Raw genomic sequence first — 19,422 nt, 5'->3', positions numbered from 1 at the left:
ACTCTGCCTGAGGCCACTAAAGGAAAAGGACCATCTCTACATTGGCTCTGAGCCCCAGCAGCCAAACCTTCAGAACCTTATTGTGTTTCTTGTCCAAATGGGTATCTAAATATTAGGCTCTTATATCCATGTTTTAGCAGAAGGAGGCTGGGACTAATATTGCAAAGTATTACACAGGCACAAGCTGCCTAATAGGAAAAGAGCTGTATGTAGTCACCTTCGTATTGAATAATACTAAATTGTCTGACTACAGTCCTGCTGTAACAGCTGAGGGGAAGCACACCACCGAATGTCATAGCTGCAAGCACACGTTTGTTTGTTGGTTGTGCCTTGGTGTTTGACTGATAGGAGCCATATGGCTGTGAGACAAGACATTGTCAGGTCAGGAGACCTGGGTGCTCAGCTTAGCTAGCTGCCAGACTGTACCTATTAACTCTGTTTGTGCCTCTTTCTCATCCCGCAGTTGGATAATTTGACTGTTTACACATTAAGCTCTTTTGGGCGGGGGCTGTCTTGCCTTGCAGTGTGGCGTCATAATTTCTACTGGCTGCTTCCAGCATGAATGCAAACAAATAATAGTAACAAACAACTCTGCTAGCCTCTTGAACCTTTATACTCTACTTCATTCTTAAATTACACTGGTTTTCAAAAGGTCTTTCTCAGCATGATAGTTTTACATGCATGATCCTCCTTTATATTAAATTTAGAGATAGTAAAATATATATAATTTAGGTACTAAAAGTAGGTTACATAATAATATCCACATACTCATCAGTTTAGTAGTAAAATCTTAGTTTTACCCAAAAAAAAAGTAACACGCACAGCTTTAATCATGGTAAAGCATGAAAGCAAGCAGCTCCTCCTTTTATTTTTATCCTTGAAGGTGTGGTCTGTTGACAGTGGTCCACACTGTGTCCTATCGCAGTCACGTCCTATGCCAAAAATTTGCAAGTTTGGTGGTGGAGATGGTGGTAGGAGTGACTCCTGGCTTCCTCAACTGCACTTTCTTCATATCCTCATGCTCTGTGTCTCCTTTGTCTTTTAGCCCCCTACTCACCATGTCCTCTACTCTATCCCTGTACCCATAAACCAACTCGTCAACTGTATACTCCTCTTTTCAATTCTCAGTTTCTTCAGTATCCTGCGAGTTAGTTAGATTGTATGCCTGTTTTGTCTGCCAGCAGATGTGGCAGCTCCTGAATCAAGCCTGTTTAGAGTCCTTCAGAGGAATCAGAAAGTGCATATTTTGCATGTGCTGTGTGAGCCTGTACACAAATAGTTGGAAGCTTTTTCTGCAGTCTTGCAATTCAGACATATATATCATAATTTTGGAACAGCTGTGGCATATAGCACAAGACGTGTAAATCCTGTTATACAGAAACACCTGTAACATAGAAATAGAAAAGATTAAACCAACAATTTGCAAAGCTCAAAGCCTCCATGATGACAGGACTAATGAAGCTCCTTGGTGTTAAATGCAGCTAGGCTTTATAGCTCTGAAATATCCTAATCTAGGTCCTAGTCTGTTAGTAAAGTGTCCTACAATCTTCCTTAGGAATTGGAAATCCTTTTTTTGGCGGGCTAGTTGGACCAGATGTTGTCCTTTCCTTCAAAGGAAATTATATCCCAAGTGATACTTCTTCCTCTTTCTCTATAGCAAAGAACTAATTTTCTGGAGCAGTATACTCCATTCACAGTCTGAAAGAGTATATAGAATCATAGAATCATAGAATGGTTAGGGTTGGAAGGGACCTTCAAAGGTCATCTAGTCCAACCACCTTGCAAGGTCCAGGGACATCTCCAACCAGATCAGGTTGCTCAGACCCTCATCCAACTTGGCCTTGAATGTTTCCAGGGATGGGGCATCTACCACCTCTCTGGGCAACCTGTGCCAGTGTTCCACCACCATCATTGTAAAAAAAAATAAAATCCTAATGTCTAATCTGAATCTACCTCTTCCTATTTTAAAACCATTACCCCTCATCCTATCAGAAAAGGCCCTGCTAAAGAGTTTTTCCTCATCTTTCCTATAAGCCCCCTTTAGGTACTGGAAGGTTGCTATAAGGTCTCCCCGGAGCCTCCTCTTCTCCAGGCTGAACAGCCCCAACTCTCTCAGCCTGTCCTCATAAGAGAGGTGCTCCAGCCCTTTTTTCATCTTTGTGGCCTTCCTCTGGACCTTCTCCAACTGGTCCATGTCCTTCTTATGACAGTTGTCCATGTCCTTCTTGTGTCCTTGTATATGACAGTTGCTCGGTTAAATTTAATGATTTTAAAAGGCTCTTCTGAAAATCAAGTTACCCTTTGTCTAAGTGCCTAAAATGCATGTATAAGCCTAACACTTGATATCCAAATTAGAGAATTTTCATGTAGTAGTGCTAGTGATTAATATTTTGGTGTTGGGTTGATTTGAAGATATCTCTTCACCTTGTCCCAAAGCATCCACTTAAAGTGACAGATAGAAATGGGTTACTGGGAGGCTATGCTGGGTCTACTGATACCAAAATGTTGCTCAAGAGCCTGAAGGGCTCCCCTACTCTTCCTTGAAGAAGGAAAGAAAAATATCTATCATAGATGCCAGCTGATACTTTCTTCTGCCACATTGCAGGCTTTGTAGTTTATGACACTGCAAAAGAATGCAACAGAATTTCTTTTTAGGAGCTCTGTGACTTGAAATGGTAAGTGGTTCTTTTGGGCATCCTCTGACCTAAAACTTTATTAAATAGAAATTACAAAGGACTTGTTCCCTGTATTCATATGTCCCAGTGTTCCTGTCACTGTGATACTTACCATGTGGGACTTTCTTTAGAAGTATAATGGTTAGCTGACAAATATTTCATTGTTCACTTCTAGTAACAGGCAGCAAGGGTAAGGGGTAAAGTCAAAAAACAATGTGAAAAAGTACTGAATGAATGCAAAATGAAAGAACTGTATTGGAAATTAAGTCTTCTGAATAATTAATAAAATATTTCTTAAGGCATTCTTTAATAAATTTAATGCCGTTTTGACTGCTACAAGACATGCTTCATTTTGTTTCTCTGGTGTTCATTGTTTAAAAACGTGCTCGTGTGTAAGGAAATGAAAACATTTTTGAACAGAAGCAAAATCATAGTTTTGTTGCATAATTGGAACACAACTGATAATTAAATCTTCAGTAAATTGAGTGCAATATTTTGATGTCTAGATAACACCACATTATATTCTGAAGCATCCGTATTTCGTTTCTGTGCAATCTGTCTTCCTTTCCGTAATATTACAATAGCGTGTTGTCTCCATTACCTGTACAATATGCCCTCTCTTTTTCAAATGGTATCTTGAGGTATGATGTCATCAGAACTCATAATTTCATTGCACCCTCTTCTTAAATTGGTTTCCAGTTGTTTAAATATTTGTTATATGCTGCATAACCAGCATTTGCAATATTTGCCTTACTCTCATTTGTTTGGGTTTTTTTTAATCATTCCTGTCATCGCAAGGTAAGATATTGCAGCACACAGCCAAAGCTGTGTAAAGCACCGTTCTCTTCTTGAGAGCTGGAGTAATGTTTTTCCAGTGCTTCTTTGTTCAGTTACATTTATTTTGCTGAATGGTGTATATGGGAGTATTTAAACCATAATTCTGCCTTTATGTGCCGATTAAAAAAAAAGTGCTCAAATTTGCAATGTGATATTAACCAGAAGATGGCATGTTGTTTTCCCTCACTCCTTTTTCTTTCTTACTTATTAACAACTGCCTTTCTCCTTTTTCTGTTGTTTCAGTTAAAGGATCAAGAAAGTTAAGTCTGCCAACAGATCTTAAGACTGATCTTGGTACGGTAGGCGAAAGCCAACAGCTTTAAACTTTATTACATTCATTGGCAAAGCATTTTACCAACTGATTCATGAGATAACACAATAACCTTGAAGGCTTTGTCTGAAAAGGCTTTCTAAAAACCACCTATTAACCCATACAGTTCTGTTGGCAGCTCTCAGCATTTTGCTTGTTTAATATTCATTTATTTCATGTAGACGTATTTTGCCAGTCATTACACACTGTGTGTGTAGTATTTTACTGTGAAAAGGCTCCAGAACATTTTACACACTTGAGCTATTGTAACTAGTTATCAGTGATGTTTATCTCTGCCTATAACACCTAATGCATGTGCTAGTCTATTTTCTTTATTGGATGTGAAAAATCCATGACACAACAGTGATAAGAGGGTTGGACACCTGTATTTTATGCTGTCTTTAAACTTACAAGAAGTCAGATCAGAAATCAGACGTTTGTGTCTCAATCCTCTCCTTGAGACTTAACTCAGACAACTCTTAAGTACATAGTTTGCTGTAACCCTTTTCTCAATTCTTCTTTAATATTTTACTGGAAATGCATAGTTAGAGCAGAAATTTCACATCAAAAATCCTAAAATGAAAATGCAACATCTTGCATAACCTAAAAATGTTTGGGGGAAATCATGCCCTCTTAAATATCCATGTAAAGGGGATTGCTCCTGGCATTTGGGTTGGAATGTGTAGTTCACACAAAGATTTTTGTAACTGTGTTTAATTATTCTCAGTCTCAAGGAGTCCTTTCTAGTTTTGCTCTCATGGGAAGTTTCTCACTTAAGATGACTGAAAAAGCCATGTAGCCGTGCCTCATTACCTTAAGTGTCTTTTTAGAGATAGAAATTAAAGTTGGAACACATCCTTGCATAATGCAGCTGATCGTAATTTCTGTCACTAGGAATCATGTGCATGTATTAACCAATGTAGCACTGTTCCCCAAGGCAAAAATCAGGGGAATAAATATGTATTCCACATTATAAATGACTGAGGAACTTAGAAAACTGCTAATAGCTCCTGATAAAGATTAAGTAAATAATGTTAAAAAAACCATTGGGAAATTCAATCCAGATTGTGCACATTTCAGTGCACAGAATGATTGAAATAACTTACTCTATCATTAACAGTGATGTTTGATAAACTAGTAATGTGGGAATACACCCCAAAAACTTTGGAGTGGAAAATTGTAATACTCATAATACTACAGAAAAGTAGGAGGAGTGATGTAGGCAGCTATAGACCTGTAAAATTAATATTTGTCCCTAAATATATGAGCAGCTATTAAGAGGGAAGGTGAATACTTAAAGTATCAAAATAGCCATAGAGTAGGACCTAAGGCTAAACCATATTCTACAGATCAGACTTCTTTTTGTTAGTATTATTAAAAATATATGATCTTGAAGGACATATAGCATGAAGCAAATTTAGATCCTGAATCATACACAAGAAAAAGATACATTTGATATATAAAAGACAGGATTTATAGGTTTTTAGAAAAACAAGAAACAAATCAACGTAACTAGAAGTAATGAGGGTTTTACCATATAATATATAAAAAAAAAAAAGACATATCAGAGAGAAAATCTGCCTTACCGTTAGCTTTCCTGTAGTCATGCTGGGAATGGGACAATATTGTAAGCATTGCCTAGAATATATTGACAAATTGAAGGCAGATTTATGTTTAAAAAACAAAAAACAAACACAAGCCCCCCACAAGCTCCCAAGGACTGGGGAAAAGGACAACTATGTACAAAAGGAAAGCTGTAAAAGTTAAACAAATTGAACCTAAGAGCATAGGAGGCATGACAATCCATCTTAAATGTATGACATATGTAGGGACGATTAATGGAATGCGTAATCCTACCTGTGATTTTGATTGCAGAACAGTCATGTTTCTACTATTCCTCTATTTACCTGTCCTTGTTATTTTTTAATAGCCTAGAACAAGTATAAACTAAAAATAAGTCTAAGAAGGTCTATTTAAACATCTTGCAGAAACTAGTGGAACTCCATTAATTTCAAAAGCTTCATAAACATTGACAGGCGTTATCAAATTGTTACTTAAGCATTGTGTTGTTACTGCCACAGCTATTGAGTACTCTGTACTCGTATTGCCAAGAAGCCTGGTGGATTGCTAAGGATAAAGCATATGGAAGCAGCATTCAATATATAAGCCTGCAGATACTCATGGCTGATCAACTGCAGAGGAAAGTTTTAAAAAAAAAAAAACCTGAAACGAAACAAAAATCTTGTTTCAGTTCTCATTCGTGACTACTTTAGAAGGGCAGAAGATTCCTGTAAAGTATTCTAGCAATTAAAACTGTGCTGGATTGCTTAGTTTACAACAGGCTGGAAATAGCCTCTATTTCTCAATGTGAGGAGCTAAATTTAAATGAGAATTGCTGGAAAAGGTAAAGAATAATGTCTGCATTTCATTTACTTCTGCTCCAAAATGTCCTGGATACACTGGCAGAGCTCTTAGAGATTATTTATCCACTGTTTGACTGTTGCCTGAGATTGTACCCATAGTCTGAATATTCAGGGGATAACAGTACTCTTTGGCCCACACTTCTTGTAAAGATATTCCAGTCACCATTTTCAAATGATTGTACATCCATCCCATTGGCAGTGGCTCATAGCTTTTCAGAGTGCTGATACATCACCTACTCTCAGCACCGACTGCAGCTAATTGGGAAATACATTAGCATTTGGCAGCTTACAGTTCTGCTCCCTTCTTAGGATCTGGCTTGTGTAATGTCCTTGCTTTCACTTTGCTTTGAATTGTAGTAGTAGAGGTTAAGTAGAAGTTAAATCTGTTTCAGGTGGTGCTGCCAGTACTGAGAATTGCTTGGGGAACAGTTTGCTAGCATTTAAGGGAATAACGTGTGATCTGATGACTGAGGGTGTTATAGTTAAACCTTGTCAGGTTTTAATGACCTAGAGTTACTTCAGGACTCCATTTTGACCCTTGTGTGACTGATAATATCATTGATCTTATCATCTTTTTCTTTTGAAGTAGTGATCATTATCTGTCCTTGCTGAACAGCTTGTCACCTGTGGATGCCATATCTCTACACAGAAATGTGATAATAGGCCATATGTGGGGGTACATATAAACTTTTTTTATAGTTTTAGCTACTGCAGATCCTACTAACCCAATGTTTCTTTGAGTTGGCCAGAAGGAAGATATAACATTGCATATACTGTACAGTTTCCCTATTATCCTTCAGGGGCAGCTCTGAATGGTAACATCTTTATTTTTGAACCTGATACTGTTTCCCAAAGTTTTCTGAAAAGATCATCTACATTTCCATGCGCTGTTGCAGTGAAATGAATTATGGGGATAATCCTAATCTGATACAATCAAGTGGAGAATCTGGGATATATCCAGACAAATACAACTGCTTTTATATGAGAGTTTTCTAACTTTGTTTCAGCAGCCACTTTAAGCATCAGTTTGTAATTCTTTTTTATTAAGTATTTCTGCTCATTTCATTAAAAGCTTTCAAAGTTTCCAGGTGATCACAGGGAGCTAGACAGAAATCCTAACTAGAAATTGAGATACTCAGTAACTGCTAATGTTTATTTAATTTCTACGAACAGATGGTTTCACTGTATGAATTTATGCTATCACCTAGACTTTATTAGTCAAAGAACAAAAGAAAATGCAAATAGAGGCAGGCATCTTTTGTTTCTTCTTGCTATGCTATGCGCTTCAAAAGATTAATATAATTTCCTATGCTATATGCAGATATTTATAAGCAATGAATGAATTCTTTACCAGGTCAGAGTTAATGTTTCCGATTTTATACAGCAGTGAAAAACCAGGCAAAATACCATACAAACTCAGTTTTTTCAAGTACTTGAGAAATGTCATCTGATGCAGAGGCACAAAAACTTTTAATTCTGAAAGCTGTTCATAAAAGACAATTGTAGGAGTTAGACAAAGGAGCTTTGGTTATAACTCTGTATTCTGTTTTGTCCATTTTGTACAGAGTTTGTGGAATCTGTTTGATTTTTCTTTCCTTAAAGATTTATGCATATCATGATAGAATTACAATGTGAAAACATCCACCATTCTATGCCTTTGTAGTTCATTGCAAGGGATGTGTAACTTCCTGGATGCTCCCAAGTCTATGAAACAGTACCCGGATGTCATAAGGAAGACCTAATTTTTATTTTAAGGATGAGCAGTGGGGTTACAGAAATTCTTGCTTTAGCCTTTCAGAGTAGTTTGCAGCAGACATTAGGCACTGGCAAAATTTCGAAGCTTTTAATTTGTTCTTGCTTACTGCTGCATTGAACAAGTTGATAGATTTTAAGTGGAGCATTCTGTACTAGGTTTTCTGGTTCTGGATCTGTAGTTCTGTTTGCAATGCCAAAGAGCATTTCAGAAAACTTGAAATTCTATGAGTTACTTTCCTCCTTGGTCTGACATTTTTAGAAAAGGCAATTCAGACATCCAACTTTAACAATGCTTTTATTTAATTACTTGGCAATATACATTGAAAATTATATGTATTTTTTACAGGCAAAGGGTTTTATGGACTGTCCAGTGTGTATTTCCTTCCAGAAGAGTAGAGTAATTCCTGTTCACTTTTCAGTCTGAAAATACCAGCTGAATTGAGGAATCATTTGAACTCTGCTTGTAGTTAGAATCATAGCATAATTAAGGTTGGAAGGGACTTCTAGAGGTTGTCTAGGCCATCCACCCTGCTCAAAGCAGGTCTATTTAGACCAGCTTGGGGGACGGCAGCTGAACTCATGCCTTTATGTCAATATCATACTTGTAATGAGGATCCCAAAACTGAGTACAGGACTTGAAATGCAGTCTGACGAGCACCAAATAGAGGGGAAGGATTATATCCCTCAAGCTGTCAACTATGCTTTCGCTGATACAGTGGAAGATACATTTTGCCTTTTCTGCTGCAAGTTTGATCACTATGAAGATGACAAACATTGTGGGTTGGACTAAAGACTTTCAATTTGTCCTCTCTCCAATTTCACATTTTCAGATTTGGATTTTGATATTCTGTAGCTAGGACCCTATTAGACAAAAGTCTCTCATCTGCTGAAGGTCAGATGTATGACAGCACCAGTTTCTTCCTTAATTAAATAAGAGAAGGTGTATAGTCAAACATTTTTAAAAGACAACCAATGTTAACAGATATATTAACACTCTGCCAGCAAATAACCAGAACTTTAAAAAGCAACAAGAGCTGATCAACAGGTTAACTTTGTCAAATAATATGGTAATATTTCAAATGCAGAAAGGGGCTGTGGTCTGACTTATAATGCTTCCAGATTTAAAAAAAAAAAAAAAAAAGAAAAACAAATTACTGATCTATATGGGCAATTTAACAAGCAAGTAGTTTAAAGAGAAGGTAAGTACTTGAAATTATCAAAATCATACAACTGACAGTTAAATGTAGTCACGAAGGAAAGGCAGTAAAATTTGTTAGCTGAAACAAAACAACAAGCAATAAAGACCATCATACATTTAAGAGTTAATAACAACAAAATGATATGGAACTGTTAGGTTCACAATGTAATAGATATTCACTGTTCCTAAGTTCTCTATTTTTATTAAAGAAGAGTTCCTTACTGGGGACTTTCAAAGGTAAGTAATTTTCCATTTCTTTCAAGCAATGCAAACACATGTGTAGTGTTCTTCCATTCTGTGGTCTCTGTACACTTCTCAGGTCGTAATACTCTCCGGCAGTCAAAATCTGGGGCTACACACAGATTTGCCAGACCTACCTGGACCCAGAGGTCCTCTGTAGTAAGTAACTTGGACTGGGATTGAGCTCTCACACAAACTGTCATCTGTAGGCAGAGGCTCGAGCATGAGACGGATGGTCCTGTCACCTTATTTAGAGCAACCTCCAAAGTCTTAGTAGCTGGCCTGTGTGTACAAGCAGAAGAATATTTAGAAAGTAATAATTTTCCATGTATAATTATTTTGATAACAAAAGAAGAATAAATAGGAACTCTAAATCAGAAGTTATCAGCTATAAAATCTGGGTTTGCAACATTAAAATAAGAATGAAAAATTGTTACTAGTTTATTTTTTACAATAACCTGGTATGAAATCGGTCAAAAATCTACAATGTGTGATGTTAACAAGTATGGAAAAACTTGAATTGTTTTAAATTGTTTGATTGCTGCATAAAAATTAGGTGTAAACTTAATTATATTTGGAATGCCTTATTTGACCATGTCTGTGCCTTTTTCTGCTGAGTATTTGCAAGCAAATTATTTATATGTTAGCCGCTATGGAGTGGTGCTAGCTCAATTATTTCAGACATTCTTACCTCTAGTTAAAAACATTGAGTTTTGGAAAAATCAAGGGAAGAATCTCTGGGGGAATCTGGTTAGAATAGACTACAAACTTTTGGTGTAATTATCGTACATTTTGTTAATTCATTTCTGATAGAAATGTTTTGTTTAGAAAGTCTCCAGCTCATATGTGTCATGCTTTATTTTTGTCGTGTTCAAGTTGAAAAAATGTTTCCAGTCCAACCTCTTTGAAGCATTTTTCATTTTCAAAAACGGAGAATTAAACCCTGATTTTTCCATCTTGAAATGGCAGGTGCAATGCTACTAGTAATGAGTGCTCAGGACTAGCTGTTGGTATCCTAGGTGGTCTTATGTTTCATCCACTCTACTTGCGTGTTTCAGTGTTGTCCTCTGTGCAGCTCAGGACGTATCATGTTTCACGCTTGTGTTTCAGAATGAAATAAAGTTTTCTGTCTGTTTTCTTATTTGTTGCACAAAGCATAGAAACAATTTATGTTACATTATTCTGTTGAGGCACCCTGAGTGCTGTGTACTTTTTGAGACAGTCAGTCCAGTAATGTGGTGTTACATGATCACTAGAAATTCAGCAGAGGAATCTGAGGAACAGAGTTAGATCCAAGTAGTCCAAAATTTTCCCACTGTTCTCGGGGAACAAAGCTAGATTTATTTTTAGACTTGCACGGCCGGGTTTGGTTTTTCAGATACGATAATGTAGAGGTGATGTTATGACATATGGTAATATATTGTTAATGTTCTTCCTTGGATAGTGTTTATTTTGTATTTGGTGTTGTTCATAATTGCAGGCAAAAATACTAGTTTTAAAAGAGGCTTTGTCAGTGACAACACACAATATTTTCAACCACTTCACAGTATTTTATTTCACTGAAAAATAAATCCGTTCACCCTGCTTTCAAAAAAATGGTATCTAGGATCAAGTGCGTTACAGGAGTTCATTACCATAATAAGAATATCACTTTATTACACAGGCAGTAGATTACAGTGACAGCACTTTATACTCTTTAGTGTGGACCTAAATGTGCTAGCAGTATGTCAATAGAGCAATTCATCCTTCCTCTTCAAACTGATGAAGACCTGATGGTAAATATACAATTTTGCTGGCAGTGCATCTGTACTGACCTCTCCTGCTAGGGCTCACACCTCCTTTCCTGCCTGCTTGACAGAACTACACCAAGAGAAAATTGTGATCCTAACTTTGTAAAATTATTTTTAACAATAGTTTGTTAAAAGTTTAAGGTGTCGGTCTATATTGTCACCAATGAATGAATACACTAGTTTTACACAAATTTTGGTTATTTTACATGCAAACCTGAAACTGTTCTTTAGGCCATTTGTACAGTTATGAGATCTCTTTTTTTCCTTGAGTTAAATGTGTATCTCTTTGCTGTGTAAAGAAAAAAGGTTAGTCACACCCATAATTGTTACCCAAAATCTAATTTATTGATAATACAGAAAAGTCCCCCAGTGGAAACAGATGGACTTTTCCTCCCTTTAACAGCAGTGATTGTATTCCTCAACACTTGATGAGGAGATTCTCTGGGACTCATTTTTTAGGTTCTTTCTGGTCCATATTAAAGCATCTCTCTCTGATCCTCTTGCCTTCTCTTTTCTTGATTACTTCCTTACAACTTAGGATGATACTATGATGCTTGTAATTAGTGGTATTTAAATTCCTTTGTTCTCAGCCTCTCTCAGATCATTAGCAAGAACTGATTTTCGGCTCGTTTTTCCATGTGAATTTATCCCTTTGTTAGAACTGAAAAAAAAAAATTATTGTGGGGTTTTTTTTTTATCTGTTTGTCTAGTGTAACCCATCTTTCCAGGCAGCAACTCTAAATGTGTGTTTCTCCTTTCTTACTGACAGTTTTGATACATTTGGCTTTAAAGAGGGTTCAGCTTTTCACTGGTAAATTTTTGATTCCTTTTGCTTTTTGCAGAGGTCACCAAGCAGTTTAAAACAGGTGTATGACGATGCAGGCAGTGTAACATATACATGTTACTGTGTGTAAACTAAAATCGGAATGTGTATATACAATACACTTCCTATCTCTGTGTGTCTCCTCGAAAAAATTAGATTAAATGTGAGGCTCTCCAGCAGGCTTGCTGCTGTCGTGTTGCACATCGCAACTGTAAACTTTCATCAAGTTTACAGTAACTAATGCTACTTCTTCCATTCTTCTTAATCTCATAATCTCACTGGCCTTCCATCCAGTGTGGTTCTGTTTCTTTTTTTAAGCAGTTTTTGGGGTGCACACTGCACTGAATGGTGCTACTGTTTGGTAACAGGGATAGCAAAAGCATTTTTAGTTTGTATGGGTGACACCATGAGCCCAGACAAAGGCAAACAACCAGGACCTGCACTGTAGAAGCAGTACGTGGAGAACATTAGAAAATTTATGTCATTAACTTCTTTTTTATATATTTTAATACATCTTAGATACAATTTGTTAGTCTCTGCTTTATTAAATCAATGGAGTTACATCAGTGTAAAAGGGACTAATGTATTGTAGTATGGGGTAATCTGCTATCGTTACTTCCAATGGCTTGCCTGAGCCTTACATTTTTAAATTAATGAGCAGAAGAGCTACAAATGAGCCTTGGCTATTTAGTTGACTATCCACAAATAGGAGAAAAGGCTGCTGCCCTGGCAGAGTGGGATGGCTGTTACAAAGTCTGGAGACTGCTTTGAGGATACGCTCCACTGAGCCAGGGTGCCCAAATGTAGTGCATGAGTAACCCTGGTACTTGCTGCTGGAATCTAGGAGCACTAGAGAGCACAACGCGAATTCCCTTACCTCATGGGTGGCAGCAGCCATGAGGAGGAATAGGAGGCAATGGCAAATGTGGTGGTGGAAAAGGGTACAAAAGAAGAGGAGGTTTTTTGTGCAGTGCTTTCTCCCCATGCAACTATTCCCTGCCTTCTCCAGAGGAAGAGAGAGTTAGGAGCTGTTGCACTATTGCATCAACAGCACAGGGCAATCCATGCACTGCTGCTTAGGTACCAATGTTAATGTTTCCAGTATCAACTGGTGCTCAGCACCAACCAATATTTCTGATACGAGAAAAGCCTCAGTGACTGCATGGCAAAAGCAGTAAGCCAGCAAGGAAAAAAAGTTAAAATGTTATTCTTCCTTACATATCAAACAAAGCTGGGGAAAAGCCAGGTTTTTACGAGCCACCTCTATCTGTTCTTTGGAGTGATTGGAAGACATCTGTCATGGCAAAGGAGGATCAGGTGACTCTGGTCTCAGAGGGCTAGTAAATCATTGCAGTCAGTTTGGTGATAGCATGAGCTTTCTCACAGACTCCTTTAGAAAGTACACTGTAGGAAACTAGTAGTGTGTTATTCTTAACACTTTCCTTGCACACTTCGTTTTTTTCAGACAAGGCAGTAAGGAACCCTTTCTCAAATGGTGCATTACCTTTCCTTAGAAACGTTTTGTATCAGTGAGCTCATAGCATAAAAACTGTGATGAATTAATTTTTACATACACACATAGGATTTTCTCATAGATTTCAGTTGGTCTTTATCCACTTGATTCTTATCAGCTTCTCAGCAAAAATGTTGCAGTCATGCTTCCCATAATTATATTACTCTTTATACAATGTCTTTTTGTTTTTCCTAAAGTTTGAAGAGCTGCGTTGCTCTTTGTTGTATACATTTTTTAAAAAATAGTATCTAATCAGAAGAACAGAACAGTGTTAAAATATAGAAAAGTGTGTAGCTGATCGCTAAAATCGCTCTTCCAGTCATTGTTGTAGCACTCACTAATGTTTCACCAACTTCAACACTTGAAGGGATATCTCTGCAGCTTCTAGGATGAGGTCTCAGGAACTGGCTTTCCTTATTCGGAAAAGTATTGTCAAAACAAGTGAAGGGATTTAGGTGCGCAGATCCTTCTAACTGTTTTTGTTTGATTTGGGCCTTTGAAGGTCAAGCAACTGAGTCAAGCAAGCATATTAAGAGAAATATGGCAGCATTTGTCTTAAATTTTAGCATAGTGAATAGGGGTTTTGATGAACTGTGCCCATTCTATACAAAGTTCAGGGAAAGAGACTCACGGATGTTGTTGATGTTTCTATAGAATGTGATTCTTTTTTACTTTGTTATGTTCCTCACCACTTCCTAGGATCCCCCTGGAGATAATTAGATATCATGCTGAAACTCCTTCACACAGACTGAATTTTGAAGAAAGGAAGCAGCTGGATGAGGATGTGTCTGTTGCTGAAGCTGAACAGTCAGCCTGTGCCCTTGAACAAAGCCCCCAATCTCAAAGGACATTCTACTGAAATATATTCATAGTACCAGCATATTTTGGAAAATTCCCTAACTTTAAGTTGAATGAATCATCCACATCATTTTTATATCTGCTGTTAGCTCAGTTAATAGCCTTGTATTAAGGAACATAAGAATCATGAAAGTTGTGTCTCCTGCAGAACCGTCTCATTATGCAGTACAGATACTAAATTTTTTTCTAAATATTTCTGAACAGTTCTTTCCAATTTTGTTCATTAAGATTTAACTGCTTTCACATAGAAAGGACATGACTTACACATTGGAAGACTGCATATAATAGCACAGTGTACGCTGTGTTCAGTATAGAATCTGTTCTATCACCTGAATATAGAAATAGCTTTTCATCAAGCACAGTGCAGCTATCATGTCATGGTAACCAGGAAATAAATTTATCTTGGTATATTAACATTCATCTTTTCCTTGGATACAATGCAAATCAAAGAGAGTTCACCAAATATGATACTTATATACAGAATCTTAACAACTAATCTAATTCTCGGATATAAATAACCTGACATTTAAAAGGAAGGTAGAAACTCCAAGCTTGTCCTTACTGGTAGTATTGAGCTTCCCTAGTTCTGAATAGAAATATTCAGTGTATTTGCTTAAAGTCTGCATTTTGTTATGCTTATTACCTGCTATTTACTTAAATAAGTAAGTATGAATTACCTGCTGACCAAAAATAATTCAGTTATACCTGGGTGTGTATCCTTTCATATGTTGAAGGGAAAATTGTGTTCAGTAATTCTTCCTATGTTGCCTTAGCCAAGGTGAGAGGAAGAAAAATACCGCATGAATGTTTCACAGTCCAGTCAAAACCACTCTGAACTCTGATCTGAGCCTTGATCAGTGGATGGTTGTGGTTTAAAGACCTGTTGCCAGTAACAAAGAAGAGATGAATGTAGGCAGAGTTTAAAATAGCCGTGTTTTCTTTCTGACCCCATCAGACAGCAGCATGTGGTGTGCTGATTGACCATGGCCTCTAGCAGGGGTCCAAGGACTTGGCCTCAGATCTTTAGATCTGCAGCAGACAAATCAATTGTTCAGCAGTCAGTTTCCTTAGCAGTAACATAAATCTGTGTGGTATATAAAGAATAAAATAATTAGCAATATTATGGCTAGTTTTACAGTTATCCCAAATAGTGGCAATTAGATGCCTGTTTCATGCAGCTTCAAGTCAGGCAGGGAAGAGGTCGAGCTCTAAATTCTATCCTGTAGTAAATTACACTTGCAGTTCTTTATGAGAGCAAAAAGGAAAGATAGTTTTCAAATTTATTTGGTATCTGTTAGGAGATACAACATGACAGTGTTACCAGCAGAACCTTGAAAAAATTGCCCGTTCACATAGGTCAACAAAATGCTGTGGGACCTGCAACTGTGAGAACATGTACCAGTTCTATGTCCCTTGTTTTTCTGAAAGTATACCTTAAAGATATGGTGAGTTATTCTGACATATACATGCCAGGTTGATAAAACAAATAAGTAGTTATTCTCAGAATATTTGATTTAACTTATTTAAGAATAAGAATGTACATCTCTCCTCCATTCTGAATTCTGGGAGCTGGCCCTTTACCTAGCACTTCTTGCGTTCACTTTCCAGATCACGTGAATGGTCACTGTACAAGTCCAACGTCCCAAAGCTGCAGTTCAGGAAAACGACTTTCCAGCGCAGATGTCTCAAAAGCAAACCGCCGAGGGCCTGGGAGGCCTCCCTTCAGAAAAGCGCAATCTGCAGCCTGCATGGAGATTTCTCTCCCAGTCACCACAGAAGGTGGGTGGCAGTTAATATTTTGAGAGGTATTCATTATTTTCTCACTGGGTGTGAAAGCAAATAAGTTTAGCACAATCCTTGTCCTAGTCGTTGCCCTGAACTGCTGTCTTCATCTGACTGTTTAGAATTAGAACAACCCCTGTGTGTTAGTGTTGTTACTAACAAGCCTGCTCCTGAGCTCTGCGCTGCCTAGGAATGCGGTGTGCTGAACCTCACCAAACTCTTACAGCCGTCCCCTCGCCTGTATCGATCGGGTGCTTTGTTCAGAAAAGCAATTGTTCATAGCAGCTTATGTACAGTTATTGTGACAGCTAGTAGTGCAAATGTTTTAAACTCTCGTTGTGTCTACTTACCAAGTCTGAAAATGAGTAAGATATTTTTGGAATGTGAGTTCAGGCTTTGCACATATTTATTTATTTATTTATTGGTATTGAAGACTGTATAAAATTTCACAATCCCTGGCTACCATTTACAATACAATTATAGCCCATAATCTAATCAGTCTTTTCTATTTATATCAAATTTCTTGCTTTAATGCTTGAAAAAGTCTTCAAATTTTGATCTACCTGCATGCAGAGTTTCAGTGAAACTGAGAGATACAAAGTGGACCACTCATGGCAATGCATTGTACTTAGAATAAGCCCGTTTTCATTTCGGTAGTGCCAGCTGTTTCACTGCAGATCGTTTGAGGAGAAGCATTCAGCTGATGTGTTTTTCTTCAGTCTTGATAGTGTTGGCACTCTGCTGGTGGTGTCCTTGACCCGTCTCCCAGCTCTCCCGCATTCCTACAATAGGACAATGCATTATCTGTGCAGAAAGCTTCAGTCTATCAAAAGCTGAAAAAGTACAGCATCAAAATAAATAATGTAGAACTGTAGTGTTGGTTGTATTCAATTTTAGTAACAGGTTAAAATGTAATAATACTTAAACAACATAAATGATGGGGTTTAATATGGTAATAATAAAATAATTAATTTGAACAATTAACTCTTGTAAAAATCCAGGTTTTAATTTTTATCAAGTTGCAGAATTATTTCCTAAGTGCCTAAGAGATAATGATCTCCTGTGGCCATTGTCTGGGCTGTAGCATGGCCTGAACCCCCTGTGATGCTGTAAGTGATAGGCGATGGGCAACACCATGACCCTATCCCTCTGTCTTACAAGGAGCATTTATATCCTCACCTGCCTACCTTTTGTCTGCACCACAGAAGTTCTTTACAGCTGGAACCAATGCTCCCTAATTTTTCTAACTGTTAATGGAGACAGGGGAATTATATCACTTAGAGTGTGTAATTTTGTATTTTTAAATGCAAATTAATGCAAATATCTTTGTTACTAGTGGCACATTGCTAGAGTCTTTGATTTATTTTTTTCTTTATGATAACATAAAATAGCAAATTCTTTTCTGGCCTTTCTTCTGACTACTGTGGGGATCACACAACAGAAAAATAGCACCTACATGTGTGAGACCCCTATAAGAAAACATCCTAATTTGGCATAGAGGGTTCCAAGATTATGTTCTTGAGTGGAATGGAGCTGATATCCCGAAGTCTGTTGCAGTGTCCTCTAGCAGCTCCTTCCATTTGATTTCAGAACAGCGTTTACCCACATTCATCCATGGGACACAGGGCAAAGCATAGTCAGAGGCTCTCTGCAAAATAAATGCGCTCACTGAAGGTGTTACGATCTTCCAGCTATGTCATTAGATCTCTCTGGTAGAAGTCACCTCCCATCACCAGAAGCTATCACACCAGAACAGACACTAGTGGAAGAAGAATCCTTTGAATTGTCCCTTTCTGCTTAAGTACAGAAACATTTAGCTAAAACAGTTTTCTATGTTGGTTTATGTTATCCAGCTCTCTTTGCACTAAAGCAAATGAGGAGTGCCCACATGATCTATTTTTCTGGCTTTACTAGACAAGTATTAACCTTCTGCAGAGGAACAAGGTCAAAAACTTGGGTGTAGAGACATTTCAGCTGACACTGTTGTTTCTTCAGTGACCACCCAATCATCTCTCCTTTAGGAGAATGTTACGATATCATGGACTTTTCAAAGATTAAGTCATAGCTGAACAGCAAAAATGTTAAATTGTATTGTGGGTTTCCTGTAACATATGACAAAGCGTAATCCTCAGCAATCAGTTATAAGAAGTAATCCTGTTTAAATACTAAGCCTACTATAAATTTCAGTTTTAACTTGGATTAATTAATGGCTCCTGTGTGAACATTGTACTAAAGCAGATTTACAGCACTCTGAGGTGTTTATAAATTCCTGTGTGTAAGGGAAGTTTTCATCTGCATTATCACCGTTTCTTCCTCCACATATAGTTATTAATGCTGATCATAACGTAACCCTTTCACCTACCTCTCTTTACGCGCTACACAAATATGGTAAGTACCATTGTCATATAATAGCTTGTAGTGGAAAATATATCACTGCCACAGTAGTTTCTACTGGTGTGTGTTTTTCTTCATCCTATGTAGTACCAAACTCTTCTCAAACTCTTGTATGCAGATACTGCTGCAATATCAGCACTACTTGTATAACTGGGCCACGGTGCTACTTCCTTTCAGGGAGTAAATTAAAGTAAGCGACATTAAAAAATCTCTATTTAAAAGTATCAGTGGTGTCACTGAATTGATATTACAACTCTCAGTAAGGTCAGTGAAATGACTGCTGCAAGGAAGAGCTAGGCAGTCTTTAGAGTATTTTATATTAACTTGTAATATGATAGAGCATGGTTTGAGTTTGTTCTTGAGTGTGTGGGTTTGTGTATAAGTCACCTTGTCTATAGACTAAGCAGGTCTATAGACTATAATAATTTTCTTGACGATTCTGTCATTAAAACAAAACCATCTGGCCAACTTGTCTGAACTTTTTTTTAGATGCCTGTGGTATTCATCTTTTGACTTCTAGCTCTACTAACTGATCTGTCTGGAATGACTGGCATTCCACCATTCTTCTTGAGTCTCTAGACATACTGTTTTGGGCAACTGGTTTCATTTGTTTCTGGAGGTTTTTGTACTAAATAATATGGTGGAAGGTGGTATGACCCTTGAAAGTTTCTTAGGCTGGGGGTATAGAGGAGGATGAGGGAGAAGGAAGACGAGAAGTTAAAAGGTTCGAGAAAGAACATACCGAGAGCAAGCATTCTCTCCAAAATGTGGACCTGGCTTTGATGAAAACCTTCTGATTGGGCTGTTCCAAAACAAAATGAAAA

General features: G+C 37.5%; 1 protein-coding gene across 4 annotated transcripts in view; it reads left to right on the top strand.

The window, feature by feature from the left end:
* STXBP5L (syntaxin binding protein 5L) overlaps positions 1-19,422 on the top strand; it is a 202,723-nt gene that overhangs the window by 162,505 nt on the left and 20,796 nt on the right. For 2 of the 4 annotated variants that reach the window (XM_086760844.1, XM_086760838.1), the window contains 2 exons: positions 3,756-3,806; positions 16,031-16,201. In XM_086760844.1, the coding sequence (XP_086616970.1) occupies positions 3,756-3,806; positions 16,031-16,201 (222 nt within the window). The remainder of the gene's footprint in view (positions 1-3,755; positions 3,807-16,030; positions 16,202-19,422) is intronic. The other 2 variants (XM_086760830.1, XM_086760821.1) reach the window with 1 other exon arrangement.

The sequence above is a fragment of the Chlamydotis macqueenii genome, chromosome 1 (assembly GCF_036417535.1).
Source record: "Chlamydotis macqueenii isolate bChlMac1 chromosome 1, bChlMac1.mat, whole genome shotgun sequence".
NCBI classification, from domain to species: domain Eukaryota; kingdom Metazoa; phylum Chordata; class Aves; order Otidiformes; family Otididae; genus Chlamydotis; species Chlamydotis macqueenii.
Note: the sequence above shows the minus strand (reverse complement) of the source record. Positions and strands in the feature narration are given on the sequence as shown.